The sequence below is a fragment of the Amblyomma americanum genome, chromosome 1 (genome assembly GCF_052857255.1).
Source record: "Amblyomma americanum isolate KBUSLIRL-KWMA chromosome 1, ASM5285725v1, whole genome shotgun sequence".
In the NCBI taxonomy this organism is placed as follows: Eukaryota; Metazoa; Arthropoda; class Arachnida; order Ixodida; family Ixodidae; genus Amblyomma; species Amblyomma americanum.
The window spans coordinates 158,567,314-158,587,509 of NC_135497.1; the positions used below are offsets into that span (position 1 = coordinate 158,567,314).

Genomic DNA, 20,196 nt, shown 5'->3' on the forward strand with positions numbered 1-20,196 from the left:
GTCGTACCAATGTCGTCAATTGGTTGGTTTATGGTTTATGGGGGTTTAACGTCCCAAAGCGACTCAGGCTATGAGGGACGCCGTAGTGAAGGGCTCCGGAAATTTCGACCACCTGGGGTCCTTTTACGTGCACTGACATCGCACAGTACACGGGCCTCTAGAATTTCGCCTCCATCGAAATTCGACCGCCGCGGTCGGGATCGAACCCGCGTCTTTCGGGCCGGCAGCCGAGCGCCATAACCACTCAGCCACCGCGGCGGCTTAATGTCGTAAATTAGATACTCGACCATGGAAGGCGCGCATTGATCAGGGCGAAATTCTGTTATATTTCTTCGCTGTTATTTCAGCGTGCTGTAAGAGGCGATCGAAGCAAACTGTGGTGCCTGTATTAGCCTTATGTGTTGCCACGGAATGCGAGACTTCACATTATTATTGCGAGTTCTAGAAAATTCAACATATGCTGAGCTCTTTCGAGATCGTAAACGTATAACACGATGCATTGCAAATGTCGCACTCACCATGCCATGTCATGCTAGATCTTCAGAACCGATTAAGTGCGGGAAGTGACTTGTTACTGCCTCTGCCTTATTTTGATGTAATTTACCGGAAGTATAAGACTAATGAAGCCTTTCTGAAGCAGTTTGACGGAGGAAATGAAAACAAATGCATCTTCTAGAACACGGTCGTTTAGACATCCGCAGAATGACTTAGAACAGTTGAAGAAAAAAGATCGTTAGAGAGGCAGTTCTGTCGTGCTTTCCAGGCATGATGAGTCACCGTTAGACAAATTTGTAGTGATGGTAATGGTTGTAATGACAATAACGATGAAGTGGTTTTAAAAACAAAGACCTGTTTTTCTGTAAATGTCAGACTTTGAAAAACAGAAAAATAAGGTCTTTGCTTTTGTTGAAATTTCCTGAATATAATAAGTACTGCACCAACTTATCGGATCTTTCTAGCCTAGCAACATAATCAAAATGCGGCTAATAAAGTGTGTGCAAAAACCGCTACGTTCATAAAGCTGCGCGAACCACAGGAGCGTTGAAACATTAAAAAGACGCCGCAGTGGGCATCTGCGGATAAGCTCGTGTGCAGCCTACTGATAGATGTGCCAGCTGTTTCAGGGAAGCCCGCCACCAATTTTTAATAATAATAATAATTGGTTTTGGGGAAAGAAAATGGCGCAGTATCTGTCTCATATCGTTGGACACCTGAACCGCGCCGTAAGGGAAGGGATAAAGGAGGGAGTGAAAGAAGAAAGGAATAAATAAGTGCCGTAGTGGAGGGCTCCGGAATATAATTTCGACCACCTGGGGATCTTTAACGTGCACTGACATCGCACAGCACACGGGCGCCTCAGCGTTTTTCCTCCATAAAAACGCAGCCGCCGCGGCCGGGTTGTTTTTTGAGGTAAAGAGACACTGTTTGAGGCGCAGTAATGAGAGTATTCATGGACACCAGAAAACAGGTGAGCCATGCATAGGGACTAACAAATTTATTAGTTCACTTATTAACTATTGCAGATGGGCACCTGCTCGCAATTGGGGATTTATAGCTATTCGTATATCAGCCATGTTAGTTTTTAGAATTTCGAAAACGCGATTACCGTCGCCTGTGTACGTGGGTCATCAAATTTAGGCCAGTTCTCGCGCAATTCGAAACTGCGCGCCTGCGGTGCACGCACAGCGACGTCCGCGGCGCAGGCGGGACAGGGAATGTCACGTGGCATGTGCGCACACGGTTTGATAGACGTCGCTGGGTGCGCAGTGTGCAGGCGCGCGGTTTTTGAAATTCCGCGAGAGATGCATGGCCACGCTTTGTTGAACCAAAGCGGCGAGGCTATCGCGTTTTCGGTATTTAAAAAAGCTAATATTGATATACTTATAGCTAGCTACAAATCACTAATTTCAACCAGGCGCCTATTTGCAATGGTTGGCAACTGTCAAAATTTAGTTAATCAATTTACTATTTAATAACATGACTCGTGTCCGCCAACACTGGTATTACTATATGCCAGAAAAAGTGCCATTTTGCCTAAAAAAACCAAGTCTTAAAATTTAGTGGCGGCCTTCCCTGAAACACCTGGTATAGTGCGCATGTACACTAACACACCGACAGTCTTGCATTCGGACGGCGAGAAAATGCTACAGCTGAGGAATTCTAAATCAGCGATCAAGAAAATTTCCCTCCTTGTTACAACTCTATGGCCGCGCCTGGAGACACACGCAAAGAGCAATAAAGCTATGGGGTGCCATGCATTAGTTTGGCTTTCGTCTGATAAAGCTAAGATGCTTTCTGTCCAATGTTTCGTAGCGCACATCAAAGCATACAAAAATAGAGGGGGGATAGACGGCTTCAAGGATGGATTGATAAAAGGTAGGAAAATGAAAAGAAGCAAACGAAATCGCTGCCCGGTTGATGCCTCTCAGCGGTCTTTGAAAGGCTCCAAACAGGCAGAGCGCGCACGTGGAATAGTCAGCAAATGGTATACGTAGCAAGCGCAGCGGCTACTCACTGGTAACCAGAGGAAAGCCATCGGTTCTCTTCGCTGTACGACAGCGGCATCCAAGGACGAGGCGATGTTCACATGACTCGCCGAGGCCGAAGCAGTTGTCGCCACGAATGACACGCTTGCGACCGGGCGCACGGACACACACCCGAGTATGCGGCGGCGCACCGAATCAGTGGTCGTTCATGAATGTGCAAGAGGCGACCGAGCGCGGTCCGCTTTATATATAACCTCGCTGCTCGATATACGTCTTGGGAGCAGCAACCTGTGCGTCCCACTGATGACGAACAATGGGGCAAGGGCGCATTGGGGTCGCGCCGAGAGGTCAACGGCGGCTAAAGGTGTTGCCCCCGCGACCGCCGGCGACGCTGCTGCAGCTGCGCCCAGAAGCCTGCTCCGCGATGCATAGCGCGCGCCGGCCGTGCGTACAATTAACCGGGGCACTGCGAATGGACACCGTGGCGCGCGTGGGTTGTGTGCACAAAGGGGCCCGCCGCCGCAGTGTCCGGACGAAAGTCGGCGAGAGGGCCGGGGATGGGCCGCTTTCGTTGGACGAAAAGCGGCCGGCCACGACGGTGCGGAGGAGATCCCCCCGCTCACAGCGTGTAGAACGAGGCGCGGCATGCTTGTGGAGGATCTGCATGAGCGGCGCGAGTTTATGTTGCCCCTTGTCCCGCATATACGGCGATGTAAGACGTCGTCATGGCTTGCTAAGTCGGGGCGTTTGCCGTGGACGGAAAAGGGTAAACACGGGGTGACTTGTGACTTACGAAACGGGCATACCAATCCGTAACCGAGATACGAGATCTTGAAGGAAATCGAGTGCCCTGTTAGTGTCGTATGCTTTACGTAACGCGCAGCGAGGCTAAAAGACTCCGAACAAAGCGCCTAAAGATGGATCCACACAACGAACCATTGACTAGCAGAAAAGGTGTCACGTGACGTCCCATTTCCGCTCCGTGACGTCTGCGCCTGCCACGGCGAAAGACCTTGCGCATGCCTGATCAGCTTATCGGCGCCCTCAAAGGCGAAGGTCGCAGGAGGTGGGAGTAAGCAGATTAGACATGCGCGCAGCCTTTCCCCCTGCGCGGACCGAGCGCTGACCTCAGGGAGCGGAGGTGGGACATCACGTGACGCCTGGTTCGCGGGCCAACGGTGCATCGTGTCAATCCACTTTAAACTTGTGGAGCACCGGAAGGTAGCTTTACACCTTCACTTGCACGCCTTACGCACGCAGAACCCGTTAAACGTGTGGAGCGTTATCTTTCTTGTTTTTATTTCCCTCCAAGAAGGCTCGAAAGCGCCCCCCCCCCCCTTTCCTTCCTCTCCCGGAAGAAAAAAACAGAAAGAAGCTGGAAGCAGGGAAAACTACTCAGTGGTTTGCCACTTTCAGAAACTTATACGATCTCTATAATTTAAAACAAGCATAAACGCTTTGTCCAATATATCTTTATTAGGTATTTCAACCGCATATAAAACCATTTTCAATCTCCGGGAATATATTAACAATGGTAGGAAATAGTTTCTCTAAATTAACTATGTAGCGAACTCAAAACAGTACCAAAGCACACGGCTGCGCTCTGTATTCGAATGGCCTCTCTGTCCACGTTCTCTGGGCGCTTTCACCTCTACCACTGTCCAGGCACCGATGACCTCGGCAGCGTACGCGGCACACGGCGGGCGTCGAGACGAAGCGTTGGATAGTGTGGACGACACGCACGACACACTCGGCACAAGGAGCGAGGCGCCGTCAAAAGCTGTTCGAGATCACAGTTCGCGGTGGCAGAGACACCTTCACAGGAAAACATGACGCTGTAGCTCATCCGCAGGCGCGCTCAGATTGACGCACTCTTCAGTCCATCTCAGTTGGTCGGAGCCAGGTCATGTGAAAAACAAAAACGCGCTATTTTGTTCCAACAATTCCGAGGGGTCACCTACGAAGCTGTCAAAAGTCAGAGACAAAGACTAGGAATCCATGGCAGTGGGTTACGACATCAGGTGGGAGCTTGGAGAGCAGTTGTTTCGAGACAAAATATTGTTTTGATTCAAGAGTCACCAATTACAGAGGATTGATTCACGGTTCTCGCGCACGCAATGTGGACGCCACGCACGCGCACGCTTCACGACTATGTCCGTAAGTGCAACCCACTTGACAAGTGTTCCTTGTGGAAGCCTGGCGACCGGGGCTGGTGGGTACAGTACAAGGTTAGGCTTGGGCTTTAATTAGAGCGGCTCATGGCAGCGGCGACGGTGCGCACGCGAAATTTTTTCGGACAGGACGTATACTCTTTCGAAGAGGCTGACAGCGTAGCTTTTCCAGAAACTATGCGAATCTAATGATCGGAGTTGCTGAAGAGCTTGCGCAATGTTCGTACAAAGGTCGGATCATGATCCACTGTTGTGCTGCCTCACTTTTGTTGAAGCATGTTTGGTTCATGCTAATTCTGTCATTAATTTAACGTATTCCACGTCCCCAGAACTTCAGCGTGTTGCACTATACAGTAGAGGGCAAACTGCTTCCTCGGGTACAGAAACGCTGACGTAAAAGGGTCTCGTAAAAGCATCCAGAATGAGTCAGTTTCGTTCGTGCCTCTTTTATCGCTAATAGTGCAGTATGTATAGTTGCTCATTCACTCATTTACTCGCGGAAGTAACTTTCAGGAAAACTAGACTTCTGAACTTTTCTGGTCCCTGTACAAATAGGAAAGAAGCGCCAGGCATACCTCATAGTTCCACAACTACGTTTCTTTGGATGACGACAAAAGGCTCCCGGCTGACTCCGTTACGTAAAATAAGGTGCTGCAGGCTTATAAAAACAACTCTCCCAAATTTCTACCCACAAAGCCAATAATGGCTGAGGCCTTCAAAGAGCGGATGCAGCCGACAGGCTGTCTGCGCCAAAGGCGACATGCGGGTCCGGATTGGGAAGCTATCGCTGATTCGCAGCGAAGGCGTGCGATCGGAAATGAGCCTGTTTTGTTATTGTTTTCAAAGTTACAGGCATTCGATAGAATGTTAACGCACCTCATTATTCATATATTTGTAATGAGTTTCAGTGTAATAAGATGACTTATTTTAAGTCAGCGAGCGCGGCAATTTCACTCTTTCTGAGTTTCCCTTTCAATGACGCCGACGCCACCGCTAGAAATAAATTGAACATGCGTAGCGCGTAGGCTTGTATTGACATGAAGTTCTGTTCAGGAGAGGAAACTGATCTCTTCGCTGGCAACTATTTACAAAACAATCGCGACGAAGTGACCTGAGGATTCTTTTCATTTTCTTTGCGGGGTGTAATACTAGACACCCTCTTTTCTTTTTTTTTGTTGTCCTGCTCAACGGACGGAACCAACTGAAGCTGAATGGCGATATCTGCAACGGGAGCAAAACCATAACGCTGCGCTTCACTCGCACGGGTCGAGTTCGTTTGACGCTTGTTTCTCTGAGCATGGGTCCAGTGGCCTGAGCGAACTGCGGGATGAGGCAGCCGAGCGCAAGAGCGGCATTCCGGGTCCATCCCAGGGTCACACTTGGATGTCTTCCTGGTCCTTCCTAGAGAGTGTGGACGTTGTTGTGCCATCCGCCGGGTAAGGGTTCATGTTCACCATGAGGGACTCGTAGGGTCGCTCCCGTGGCTTTGTCCTGGTCAGGCTCTGTACCCACCCAACAGGGTGGCAGTGACACGATGGCGGTACAGGTCGGAGGACCCAGGCACCGTTTCAGGGCGCGTTCGGAGAGGGAAAATGAGGAGGAAGAGAGGGAACAGCAACAAATGAAAATTAGTGGTGGGTAATCAACGCAGCGAAAAGTCGTAAATTGAGCAGGTGGAATGAGGAAATGGAGAGAGAACTGGAGATGAAGGCGAAGTGATGGACTATAAACTTCAGCGGAACTCTGTTACGTGTTAGCGGTCACCTGCACGAGCTAGCGAAGTTGAAAGCCGAGAAAGCCTGCAGAAAAGAGCTTTCAGCTTTCCATGCGCTGGCCAGCTTGCCCTTTGAAGCCCTTGCCCTTTAAGTTGTATGCATGTCTGACATATACACATACAAATGGCGAAAAAATAGCACTCAGAGTGACTCAAGAAATTGCATGGCATCGCTTTCAAGCCGGTTCGACCACCGGTTTTGTAGAAAAAAAAAGCTTACATACTTATACCGATGACTTCGTAAAAGATACCTCAAATGTTGTACGTATATCAGTACTTAAGCGTTATTGACGAATTAGAAAGCTTGAATTAGAATTCAAAATTGCTTAAAGAATTATTATGAGGCAGTTCACTGATGGGAAAGGCTCGAAAGCTGAACAGTTTTTAAAATTTTATTTCTCCCGCCAGCACGGGCCGCGTCGAACTGTACATCCGCACTTGTAAAAACAGACAAAATGCCAAGGAGGCCAATTAGCAAAATATAAAAACACGCTGAATTGTCTGATAGTTCGCTAGTGTTTAGCACGCAAAAATATGGTACGTTGTCCCGCTGTCCTACAAAGGGTTAAAGGTAGGAGGGTTTGAAACTTTAAAAGAGCGGTATGGGTGAACCTCAGTATTGAATCAACAGAAGGCGCATGTAAACCAAGGTGCGATAAATTATACTTTATTTTGCTCCCGGCCGGCCTCAGTCTTACGACACAGTTCATGCCAATTTTCCGTGGAACCCTTTGCCTTTTTTTTTTATTTGGCGGCAGGCGAGGGAAAAGAAGCAGCAGGGCATGGAAAGCGGTGTGTTGGAAGCTTCGGAGTTGAGTCATACGAGCAATGGTGCGGGTTTGATGGAAGCCAAGACCGTTAAGAGCGCGTTCAAGCCGACAAGAAAAGGGATGCACTGACTGCACTGCACTCACTTTCCGCCCCGTACCATATCAGCCAAAAGCAATTTACTTGCGGTCAGCTCCCGTCCATGCCCAGCTTTCGCGGGAACTCAGGTCGCCAGAAGATCGTTACGGCCGCTACCTCCATACGTGACGAATTACAAAGAAAATCTCTGGACCTCCGTGGTATACTTGGAACAGTGCCACGCTACTAACCGAGCGGAAGTTTTCGGCATCCCCGCGATGATCGCTCGGTATATAGCCTTCACCCTTCACCTTTCGAGATATATTAGCGAGAAGCTCCTGCGGGCGAGGCTGAGTGCGACGCGCGGGCCTATCGCGCCTCGCCCATTAACGGTTCGGCGGCTTCTCCGCGGCTAGGCCGGTGAAAGCCGGCGGGATCGATCCATTGACTCGCACGCTCCGATTGCAGCAAGACAGCATCTGGTCCGTGGATATATAGATATATATTTTTTGACACGCTGCATCAATGGCTCTGTGACCTTGTCACAGAGCAACTCGAGCGATTTGTGGGTTGATACACTGTCGGCCACCCTTACGCCGTCTTTTGCAAACAAGGACAGTTCATAAGACTAGAGCCTCGAGGTACCCCATCATGGGACAGAGTGGGTGGGGATATTAAGATAGGAGATCCTTTCCGATGCTTTATCTTGATAGTGCGTCGACAGGATGTACTGCTATCTTTTGATTTGTATCATCTGTCGCTTTATTTTGCAATTAGAATTCAAGGAATGGGTAAGGACATCTTGCTGATTCTGTCATGTAACTACTTCGGTTTGGCTGAAGTGCCCCCTGTGAACAAACAGCAGTTAGCGGCCAGCAAACTATGCGTTTCCCGTCTAATAAATGCACTGCAAACGGTAATTTTTTTTTCACATCAGAAGAAGACAGATGCCTGTAGCTTGGTTCCTCTATACAGTCATTCGCTTTACTCGCACAGCAGTTCAAAGGTCAAATTTCACAGCAGCTGCTTCTTAGAAACGTACTTCAGTGTCCCATATTAATTAGCCACACGACAGATCTTCCTATAAACTTAACACAGCTGCATCAATGTCAGCGATATTAAAGTAGCATTCTTTATGCGCTTATAATACTAGTATGGCTGTCACTGAATGACACAGCTCCGTCACATTCAGCACAAGAGGAAAGAACGTTCACGACTAAAAGGCAGAAGGAAAGGAAGCAGCGCCTAGACGTAGAGATGCAAATAATTGTTATGCTACTTCATCTTAAAAACTGTTTGTTATATCTTTAAGCATTTTGCTTGACTAGCTACCTGTTAATTTTGGACAAAAACCTCAGCCATACTTACTTCGCGCACTCTGCTTGTATAACTGCACTTGATGCATTGTTATTGCCGGTTCAGTAATACACTAAGAAATCCTTTGTACAGATCGTTCTTCGAATATCATGTTTGGAACTGCTGTGCTGACGGGTGCCATGAAATAACAGCACACGAGAAAGCAGTATACGTCAAAATAGCGCACAAAAAACAGCACAGCGAAAAAACAGCACCTCGACAGAAAAGCGCAGGGAAAAACAGCACGACGACAAAACAGCGCAGAGCAGTACGGTGTACCGTTGCTGTAATCGTGCTGTTTTTTCGCTGTGCTTTTTTTTTGTGAGCTGTTTTGACGCATGCTGTTTTGTCGTGTGCTGTTCTTTCGTGTCCCCGTGCTGATATTACAGTGACGTACTGATATGTGTCAGGACGGACCGGTTGCAGGAAGCAGAAAAAAGTAATTTGTACGTGAGCGCTAGTACTGCGTGTATATATTTGCCATCGTTTCGCCTGTGTTGTTTGTTGCAGCGCAGGACTCTTTTCTAATATGAAACAGCTATTGGATATCAAGGTATTGCTTAATATGCGAGGGATACGTGTTGAGCAAGCTTTGTCTCGGATGCTAAAGCTTTTTTTTTGTATTTGCCGAGGAAACTGAAAGGTACGGGCTGTACGACAAAGAGGTCACCAGCGCAGTGCACCGATGGTGTCGTCCACATCCAACCTCAATCTTCTACGACGGCTTGCAGATTCTAGTGCTCCAGTAGCGGAAGAGTTTCGTCTATAGTGAGGTCACGTTCTCAGACAAGGAATTTCAGGCTTTCGCTTGAATTTAACATCTTTCAATTGTACCAAGCTTTTTGAACACCTCTAGAATAAAAGGCGTCGACAATCAGGCGAAAAAGTGCACTTACTGACTTCTTGATGTGCGAGGAACTCTTTCGCTGATTTGTCAGCGTTTTGAGTTTCCTTGCGCACAGCGTAAGCTCATCTGGGCTCTCGACTTCAACAAAGAGGCACGGAGGAGGAACGCACCTGCCGGCTGATGTAAATGTTGTTTGAGCGGTGATCCTTGAGATCCGATCGCCTCTTGAGCGTGTTCCTGCCATCGAGGTGGTTCTGACAGCTGGCGCCGTCAGCCGTGCCCTCATCCGCCGTGGCTCCTTCCGCTGCGCCTCCGCCGCCTCCGCCGCCGCCATGCAGCACGTCGTAGGGCATCGCGTACGGGTGCCGGTCGTCCTCGGTTTCCACTACTGCGCGTGCGAATTGGGGCAGCGTTGTGTCATGAAGAAGCCCGCCCAATACGCAACGGGCAGCGGGTGGTTCACGCCCAGGAGTGTTGGTCAGCGGCCGTTCGGCTGTGTACGGGACAGCCCCAGCTGCCAGCATTGTCGTTGCTGCTTATACATTCCCCGCAATATATATATATATATATATATATATATATATATATATATATATATATATATATATATATATATATATATATATATATATATATATATATATATAAAGATAAACATAATTGGTTGCTAGAGGTAAAATGCAAAGTTGAGAAACGCTTCATTTAGACAGAGACTTATTCTGAGTCAACGTTTCGGACAGAGCCTGTCCTTTCTCAAGACTCCTGAGAAAGTCTTGAGAGTAGACAACATCTGTCCGAAACGATATATATATATATATATATATATATATATATATATATATATATATATATATATATATATATATATATATATAGTATCATTGGTTACGTAATGTTTCCGCATTCGTTCAGGATGTCAAGCGATACCTTCAGGCTCCGAGCGGCCAGGCTGTGGATTGCTCAGCGCGAACAATGCCTAGCGCCGCGATCGTTGCAGGTGCTTGCAATGCGAACCACATGAAACCAAGCAATACATGTCGCAAAAAAAAGAAACAATAATGCGCCATTCCTGACAATTTCCTGATGGACTTAAAATGATTTGTTATATCTTAATTAAATGTGTACTTTAGTCGAGAAATAATAAAATGTAATTAATTTAAAAGTGAATCCCTGGAGATGCGTGGCAATAATTGCCACCCAGAAAGTCCAATGATTGATTGATTAAAAAAGCCCATTTATATCTCCACTCTAACTGCACTGTGAAACAAGGCTCTAGTGAAGTTCTAGACTGTCACAAGAAACACCGAACGGCCTGATAGTTAACGGCCAATATATTCAGAGCAAGAAAAAAGAAATTGCGCCTGGGAACAATGTGCAGGAAAATCGAAACATCTGCGGCATGAGCGCCTGCTTTCAAAACTGAGTCCTGCGTCTCGCGGCACAAACCTACTACACGATTCCGCGGCCCTCCCAAGTCAGCCGCCGTCTCCTTCATTTAGCGCGCGGGCTGGTGCGGGTATGGTCTCAGTCTAGGGCACCTCAGGGGTATCACGCGCTCAGTTGAAGACAAGAAAACAAAATTGGCAGTGGCTTAGCTAGGCTATGCCAGGGTATACGTAGCGAGAGGTACGTTTCCCTGGCTGAGCTTGTGGTCGCTGTATGTTTAGCAATGACAGACATTGGGCTCCATCTCGGCGGCTATGCGCCGTCTATTACGCTCGGCAGTCTGGCATCTCCGTTTGGCAAGCCGTTAATTTATGTGTTCGGGCGTCTCGGCTGCTCTCTTCGCCTTCTTACGCTCATTCTCTCTTTGTTGCGTAGCCAAGTGCCAGACGACAACCTCGGGATCGGAAGAGTTAATCTCCTCTTGTCTATACCGGCGTTTAGCAGCGGCTGGACTCTCCTTCTTCGCATGCGTGTCAAACGTTGCGATACAGACGGCCACTACATCTCCGCCTTTTATACGCAATCCTGCGCATGCGACGCGGGGTTGGGGTGATAGAGCGGCGTGCCGCGAGGCGGCGACGAAGAACGCGGCGCAGCTGTGGGGTCTCTCTGGTTACCATTGTATCGGCGCATGCGCACAACTGCTCATCCGCGTTACGTCACGCTCGGCTTTGACGGTGGAGCGGGCGCGCGACCGCGGCGACGGCGAAGCGCACGCCGCACTTTGCTCCTCTTCGGTTGCCATGGTAACGGCGCATGCGCACAACTTTCCTCTCCCATGTACCGCGAAATGCTCGACTGGTAGCCCAGCGTAGCTCTCGCTACAAAAATTTAGTGTAAAGCTACGCTCTCTAAAATTACGCTAAGTGGTGTTTGTCTTATTGATCTCTCTTGACGACTTATGACTTTCTAAATGAATCTTGTCATACGTCTCAAGCGCCCCCCCCCCCCCCCAAAAAAAATAAATAAAAGATTTAAGCAGTCCTAGACAAATAATTAGATAACTATAATCGATTACAACTCAAGAATGAAGCGGTAGATGACCCTAAAAAGAGGCCCTAGCCAATGGTGTCCACTGACTTTCACGGCACCTCAGTTAATCCAGTTAAGCCGTGGTTAATCCCCTTTCATCTGTCGCCCTCTGAGATGTCACACTAACAAGTCCAAGAGGATTAACCATGACGACATGACAGTCGGTCGACGCCATTGGCCGAAGGGTCTCCTTGTTAGGCATCTGCTGCTTAGTTCTCGAGTTGTATCTGACTACAATAAAAAAAAGCTACTTGTTGCACTAGATTACCGCTCAAGTTTTATTCTTGCAAAATAAAGCAGTATATTTTACAACTTTGTTACAGGTAGGAAAAATGTTCTGTGTATACCGGGTGTGCTACATGACAGCCAGGAATTAAGAAATTAACACTAGCACATGCTGCGAAAAACAGACAAAAAACAAACAAACTGAAACAGTACTTTTAGCGGTCGACAAAAACATGCAGGCGTACTCTTCAGTTCACATGTATCTAAATTATTAGTAAAGGTTAACCAATTAACATCTAGACTCTTCAAAACACAATACGTTTCAAACAAAGTTATAGTGCGTTACGAATCTCTGTCTGCAAAAGAAAAAGGATTGCCCTGATTGTTTTTTTTCCAAGTTGCGAAGAAGTCCGGCGAACCATTTCCTCCCGAGCAGGGAATAAGACTGAATATTTTACTCTAGTGACGACTGGCAGTGCTTGCACTGGGGTAGAAAGTCGGAGAGTTCATTAAATGTACAAACAGTGACTTTAACGACAGGAAAATGTACAGCGCACACGTTTTGTGCTGCTGATGGTGTTGCCTTACAGGGGAAATAGTACTGAAGGAAAGTGACTGACTTGGCTAGAAAACATCGTTCAATGACAGCCGCACATTCGTCCGGGCTTTTGTACACACCACCGAGGAGCGCTTTCTGGGCTTCGGAATTTCTTTAACTAACCGCACCGCGGCATTTATAGTTTGCGCACTGACTCTGCACGGGGTATAGCAGACAGTGCGCAAGGCACAATCCGATCCCGGAGCCTTGTTGGCGGCTCCGCGGGGAGAGTGTCGCGTGTATGGTCGAAGCGTGGTGCTGACCTTACCGGGCCTCTGCGCGTAGATGGACTGTCCGGCGGGGAAGCGGCTGTTCATCTGCGAGGCCGAGTGGTGCACACCGTCCTCGCAGCGGGCCATGCACTCGGCCGTGTTGGCCAGGTCCTTCATGTCGACCACTTCCTCCGAGTACGTGGCGCGCAGGTCGGGACGGCCGCCTGCGAGGACCAGGCATTATCGTGAGGGATATTGGCAGTGCGATAGCGGAGGGGATATGGCGTATGTGGGCATCAAGCGCCTTCTAAAATCCCGCACCCGGTTGCGCACCTTTTCTGGCCTCTGCCTTGACGCGCTCGACGGCACAGTCGCAGTCGCTATCAGCTCACGCAAGCGGCCGCAAACTTGGGCAACCAATGAGTTTCGCGTGCGTGGCTCAACGCGTTGGGTGGGCAGGCAGGAAAGCAGAATTTAGATTAGAACTACTTTTACGTAACTGCGCTGCGCTCCACGCTTATACCTAGGTGAAAGTGTTCGCGTACCTTCAGCGGCTTTAAAGTTGATCAGTATGTCTTAATTGATTGATTGATTAAACGGAGGAAAAAATACTACCGATAGAGCCAGGTGATCACCAAGAGTTTTACCCGAGTTTCATTCTCGCGAAAGGCCCATGGTATATTTTGAAATCTTGATTCGCGCAAGGGGAAATCATTTCATTGAGGGTGGCGCCTACATATCCCTGAGGCATCTGACGCTTGCGTGAGCCGCCCATAAGATTTCTTATTGAAGCGGTGCGTGCTTCACACACACACACAAAAGAACTCTTCGTGCCTTTTTTCTTGTTTGTTTATAAGCTGAATTTTTATCTTCTCATTGCGCGGTCGCCTCGAGACTAGAAGAGCGTGGACTTCGAAATGGGCTCGTCTCTTTTACGCAGTGTTCTGCTTTCCTCGTTGCTCCTCGTACCTCTAGGACGCTGGAGTAAGCTCTTAGTAGGCACCTACATCAAAATGCAATCCGTGATTCGTATTAATAGCATTTGAAGCACACTGAGCAGTTAAATCTGACTGGGTAATCGAGTGAGCGTGAATGAATGAACAACTTTCTGCTTAAACTGGTGAAGCGCTTGCATTTTTCTCAAAGATGTGGAGAGATCGATCATTAATAAAGTCGCCAATGCGCTAGGTGCCGCTTAAAAGGCGCCAGTATACGTGCAGATCTCTTGCTTGCGTTGGTAACTGCAAGAAAATATTATGGCGCCGAGGTAATAACCCTGAAAGGTGTGCCTCCTTCATTCAGTCGCAAAAAAGCCGATACGCCCTTGTCGTCGCCGGCTCAGCTGTATGTCAGAAGCGCAGCATTTTGGCCGAGTTGGTACTTCATATACTGTGTATAGCTTGAATTATAATGAGGCAAGGGGCAGTAAAGGACTAACTGGAAGCCCGTTAAAGGTTCCAGAGAAATGACCGACCTCGCTGACGGAATTAACTGCCCCGATCCACCCTCGAGAGAGCTGTCAGCTCTTGCACTCTGTTGCCAGGAGCTCTTGCTGCAAGGGAGCATTGTTCGCACGCGCGCAATTTTTCATGTTAACATACGGCAATTAATACTTTGACAAACAAGCGTTTTTTTTATGAAAGAGAATTTTTTAAAAGAATTTATATTTTCCTGCCTGTCTACTGCGATGGCTTCATCAAAAAGTACTGTATACAAAGAAAATAACATCGTGCGAGCGTACAGCCGGAACTAGCCTCACTGGCAATCGACAACTTTTAGCTCTCGGTACCGCGTGCTGTTAATTAGTTCGCTGCCCGGTGCATTACTAGGAAGGGCATCCACCTCTGTGGCCTTTACAAAGCACTCATGAACAGAGAAAACAGTCTTTGCGTAAATGGAAATGCCAGGTTCGTACCTCTCCAACTAAGCTATTTCCTATTAGAAGGGCTTTCTTGCCGAAATAGTTTACGCATCGCAAAGCTGTATTGCAAGGCGGTCAATATAATGTGCCTCGCGTTGAGAGCTATATGATTTGGGACTGTCACGCCACGAGACCGCACTCATTTTACATTGGGTAAGCAATAACGCTTACTGGAAGTTAAATTCCCGGACTACTATTGTACTAGCATGCCAATACCCATGACTCGTTGGCGCACCTGAATAGCGTCCTGAAGATGGACTATTCATTCGCCGACAGTGCATGCGTGAGCGAGCCGCATTACTTCACTACGAGGACAGCGTGAGGTGCGTGCCTGCCACCAACAGAACAAGTCCGCAGGTAAACAGACTGACGCACATCGATCGAAGTCGCTAGATTTTGGAGGCAAACCTATAGAATACGGTGGCGCAAATTTTAGTCGTTATGCGTAGGGATTTGAAATTGACTAGGAAACACAAGGCATGCAACGCATTTTGTGGACGCCGTACGGGCGCAGTCTCCGTTGGTCGATCGTGCCTGCGAATACGTTTCCCAAACGTGTGAACACCGCACGCACAACTACCACGACTGAAACGAAGAGTGTGGACAAACTGAAGCCCCCCCCCCCCCCCCTTTTTTTTTGCAGATTTCGATTTCTACAGCTACCTTTGGTGTGTATAAACTTTTCCCCTCTCCTTTATGTCGCTGATTGGGGGGATGGCAGCGAACTTTCTGCGATGCTCGGGTCAATGGGTTTTTAAGTCCCCCCGCCTAGCAACAAGATAATGCAAGGCATAATGGGACAAGCGCCATCGGCGGGCGTCTTGTCCGGGCGTGCCCCCAAGCCTCCTAGATCAACTAACCAGAAGGCGTCACGTGATCCAGGCGCCCCCGCATTCGAAAACGGTGATTTTCCGGCTCTCAAGGGCCCTCCGCCTGGCGCGCCAAAGCAGACATCACCGTCCAAGGTAGGCAGACGAGATGGGCTTCCTCCGCCTCCCCATACTCCCCTACCTTCTCCTTCACCAAATCTCCCCCCCCTCCCCCTAACTGACGTCGCGGACCTCCGCCGCGAGCTCGAGACTCCCCGGGCACAAAATGCTACACTCCACGCCAAAATTCACGCGCTAGAATCGGCTCGGTCCTCCCCGCCCACTGCCCAGGCTGCTCCGGAACCGATGCAAGAAGTGCCGGTGCACCCGACACCTTCTAGCTCTGACGAGCGTTTCACCGCCCTCGAAAATGCCCTCGCCCAATTAACGACTCAGATGTCCAATTTTGGCCGAATCCAAGACAACCGGCTCAAGGCAGTCACGGCCACAGTTACGGCCGCCGTGACAGCCAACATTAAGACGTGGCTAGAGCCAAACCCTCGACTTCTCCACCGAATGTGACCCCTCAAAGAAGCGAACCGCTCATCAATATTCAACTGACCCACTGATCTAACCGAACTCTCGGAGGAGCCGGAACCGCCCCCGCTGCAGGTGCCGGAACCTGTGCCGGCTCTCCAAGGCAATCTCCCTTCAAATCAGCATCCATGGCTGCGTCCCCTCCCAACCAACCCTCTAGAGGGCGCCGCCCCCCGCAAAGACAGCAAGCTCTTTCCCTTGTATACAGTGGAACTGTCGGGGTTTCAAAGACAGGAACAAACGCGCCAACTTAAGGGCGCACATCGACAACCTCGAACACCCCGCCGCAGTCTTTGCGTTGCAAGAAACCGGGGATGCGGTCAAGCTTCCGGGCTATAGTGCTTTTCAACGAGACCCGTTCACCTGTTTCCTAGCCCATAAGGCCTACACAGCGCAGGAGGTTAATCTCGACCTAAATCTGGAATATTCGTACGTGATGGTCTCTGCCCTTCTTCTGCAGCGAACAGATAGCCCCGCACACATCCTTAATATCTACTGGCCCCCGAAACTCAAAAACATTGTTTTTCTAACATCTTTAGCGCAGCGCTAAGGATCGTGGGTCGCGACCTCCTCATGATAGTGGGCTATTTTAACGCCTCCTGTCCCATATGGGGCTATCGCAAGGAAGAGCCGCGTGGTCGTAAGTTGGCGGAACTTATATCTATGCTGGGCATCACTCTTCTAACCGACCCTGCCCACCCAACACATGGAGGGAATTCCGTCAATCGGGACACCTGCCCCGACCTTACCCTCACGAAACACATCCGACACGCAGAGTGGATCAACACTGAGGACACCCTCGGTAGCGACCACTGCATACTGAACACTGTCATTTACACTCGACCCTTACATCGCCCCCTTGCACATGCCATACTTCCCGACTGGAATGCTTTCCGCCAGGCCGTCCCAGTAACTTCTCTCTTGGAGCAAGACTACTCCACTTGGACACACGGACTCATGCAAACACTCCGTTCACACGAAAAGCAGATCCAGCTTACGGAGCGATTTGACCCGCCGCGGTGGCTCAGTGGTTAGAGCGCTCGGCTACTGATCCGGAGTTCCCGGGTTCGAACCGGACCGCGGCGGCTGCGTTTTTATGGAGGCAAAAGGCTAAGGCGCCCGTGTGCTGTGCGATGTCAGTGCACGTTAAAGATCCCCAGGTGGTCGAAATTATTCCGGAGCCCTCCACTACAGCCCCTCTTTCTTCCTTTCTTCTTTCACTTTCTCCTTTATCCGTTCCCTTACGGCGCGGTTCAGGTGTCCGCCGATATATGAGACAGATACTGCGCCATTTCCTTTCCCCCAAAACCAATTATTATTATTATTATTATTAATTCACGGAGCGTGCATCGGACGTGGATAACCACCTGCTGCACCTCTGGGTAGCTCGGCGCAGCCTCACTAAACGATGGCGGCGGCAAAAACACAATCGCAAACTCCGCGCTCGCATCTCTGACCTCACCCCCAGCAAACTGCCGAGTATGCTGCCCAGCTCGCTGACAATAACTGGGTGGATAGATACAACAGCGCAGCAAGACAGATGTCGAGCCGCAACACTTGGTAGCTCTTTAGGAGTCTCATAGACCATACACAAACGCGCTCGGAAACCCAGACACACCTCACCGGCCTGGATAGAACCCGCGAACTTGGGCTCGTCTTGGCTTTGCGGAGCAAAAATGTGGCGGCACTTCATCGAAACTCTATACTACCAGAAAAACGATGTGTTCCAGGTATTCTCTTTTCTGGCTGCTTCCAATGAAGCATTGGCCAGCAAAGTATCCTACGGGCACACTGACCTGGATCAGTGCGTTTTCCTGGATCACAGGGGGCAAGTTTGGAAACAAAAACGTGTACTGGTTCATACATTTTCTTTATATTTTTATGCAAGGGCCAGAAGCTTACAAGAGTGAGCTCGAGCCTATAGCCGTCGTTTTTACCGGCTTTCCGCCTTTCAAGGATCTTCCTTTTCTTGATTTGAAAGCCACCGTGGCCGTTGGCGTTTCGTCTCAGGTTACGAAGGTCATTTGCCCCAATTTGCCCAATCACAAAACGTACACCAGTTAGCTCAAAATGCGGATCTGTTTCAAGAGACACGGTTGCCACCACTACGCGGTTAAAAAAAAAAACCAGCAAACAGGAAGAGGAACGCTACGTCTTAAGCCTTTGCATGACAATTTCACTTTTAGCGAAAGCGAGAGGGGGTGCGAATAGAGAGCGAGAGAGAGGACGCTGTGCTCACAGTGCCTGTCGGAGCAGAGGGACTCCCTGGAGCAGAGGATGCAGCCGACCACGATGACGATGAGGACGACGCAGCTGGAGACCAGGATGGGCACCAGGATCTCCAGGTCCGTCATGCTGGGCAGCGACGAGCGCTTGGGCTGCGACGATGTGGCCTCCACCGAAGCCACGTCTGCGAGCACGCGTCGACATGGGCCTAAGACAGCGCCGCATTCGGGCAAGGGGCTTTTAGACGTGCGCATCTACTCTACCCCTATGTGTTCCAAGTTCGGATGCGCGTATGTTGTCTCGGTAGACGAAGTTCCCAACAAGAAGGAAATGGACACACCACACCTGTTCATGATCAGCGAAGACTGGCCCGTTCAATCTTATATTCGGCCAACTCATCGTCTCATCTTAGTGCACGGGAATCGTAATTAGAAAAGTTAGCACCGGCGCTAAAACGGCTTGCGCTGCCTACGAATGCCAGATATTGGTCAAGATGGGCAGAGTCTGTTAGGTCTCCTTGAGAACAGCAGTCGAAAGGGCCGGCTCGTCTCAGGAGCTGCGAAAACTGTCGCAGACACGAGAAAAGTAATTGACAAATTTTGATCTGTTGTTGCACGGCATCTCGTGTACGGACAACTGTTATGCCCGGGATGCACTCCAGCCCAAGTGGATTAAAACGGAGACTCGTCCGGCGTAGTCACGGCTGCAGCGACAGCAAGCCTCCCCTGAAAGCAGCCAGCGCAGCTCTGCCAGTGCACCGTCATCTACATGACGAAGATAGTTGCTAAAGCCAGTCGTAATGGACGTTCAATAGTGGACCCGGGTGTCAGCTGGGTCCAGTCACCGTGTTTGACTGCGGCATCCCTCGTCAAAGGAGAAGTTTCCGGCGAGCGGTTTACCCCACGTAGCCTTAGCCCTGAACCTGTGGCCTTACACTGATGAAGAAAAAGTGCGGGCACACGTGCGACCACCTTCAGAACGCGGGAACGTTATTAGCGGACCTTCCGGCGTCTGCGCAACATAGATGCCACACTCCTCACCCTCAAGCCCAACCCGTGACGGGGGCGTATCCCCTAATGAGATAGTGAGTGATCAGTGCCACAGTGAACTTTTCAACTCTTCAGTATACTCCTTCCTCGGCAGGCCCGGCCTCCAACTAGGGATTTCAGGGAAGGAAATCTCTATAAACACGGCAGCGAATGCGGCCGAGAAGCTCTCTCTCACTGAGACTCCCTTCTGCTAAGACGTTCCCTTTTGCTGAGAGACACTCTTAGTTGCTCCTTACGTGTACATGATGTAAACAGTTGTATAAAGTTTTCCAGTGTCTTCCTCGTAACCACGTCTCCGATCTTCCTTGTCCATTCTTCGGCCCGGCCACGCTACCTGAGTTCCAACACAACACCGAAAACTCTTTAAGGAATGGTGCCGTTCGAACGATACACGATTTCTCTCCTTCATTTCTTGTTTTGTTGTAAGGCAGGCAAGTGAGCTGGATACGATATGGAAGGTCTACGGCTGAGTGTTTTACTGTACTATACTGTGTCAACGTAAAACGTTTACCGCTTAGGATTGTTGGTAGTCCAAACGAATGACTTTTCCTTCAGCATGGGTAAAAGTGCGGCAGCACTCCTTTTTCCCAGGCTTACGCTG

General features: G+C 49.4%; 1 protein-coding gene across 1 annotated transcript in view; it reads right to left on the reverse strand.

The window, feature by feature from the left end:
• Nucleotides 1-20,196, reverse strand: part of LOC144114481 (uncharacterized) — a 45,050-nt gene that overhangs the window by 7,194 nt on the left and 17,660 nt on the right. Inside the window, exons 7-9 of the mRNA XM_077648247.1 lie at nt 18,560-18,730; nt 13,050-13,217; nt 9,651-9,868 (exon numbers count right to left, since the gene is read on the reverse strand). Of these exons, the coding sequence (XP_077504373.1) occupies nt 9,651-9,868; nt 13,050-13,217; nt 18,560-18,730 (557 nt within the window). The remainder of the gene's footprint in view (nt 1-9,650; nt 9,869-13,049; nt 13,218-18,559; nt 18,731-20,196) is intronic.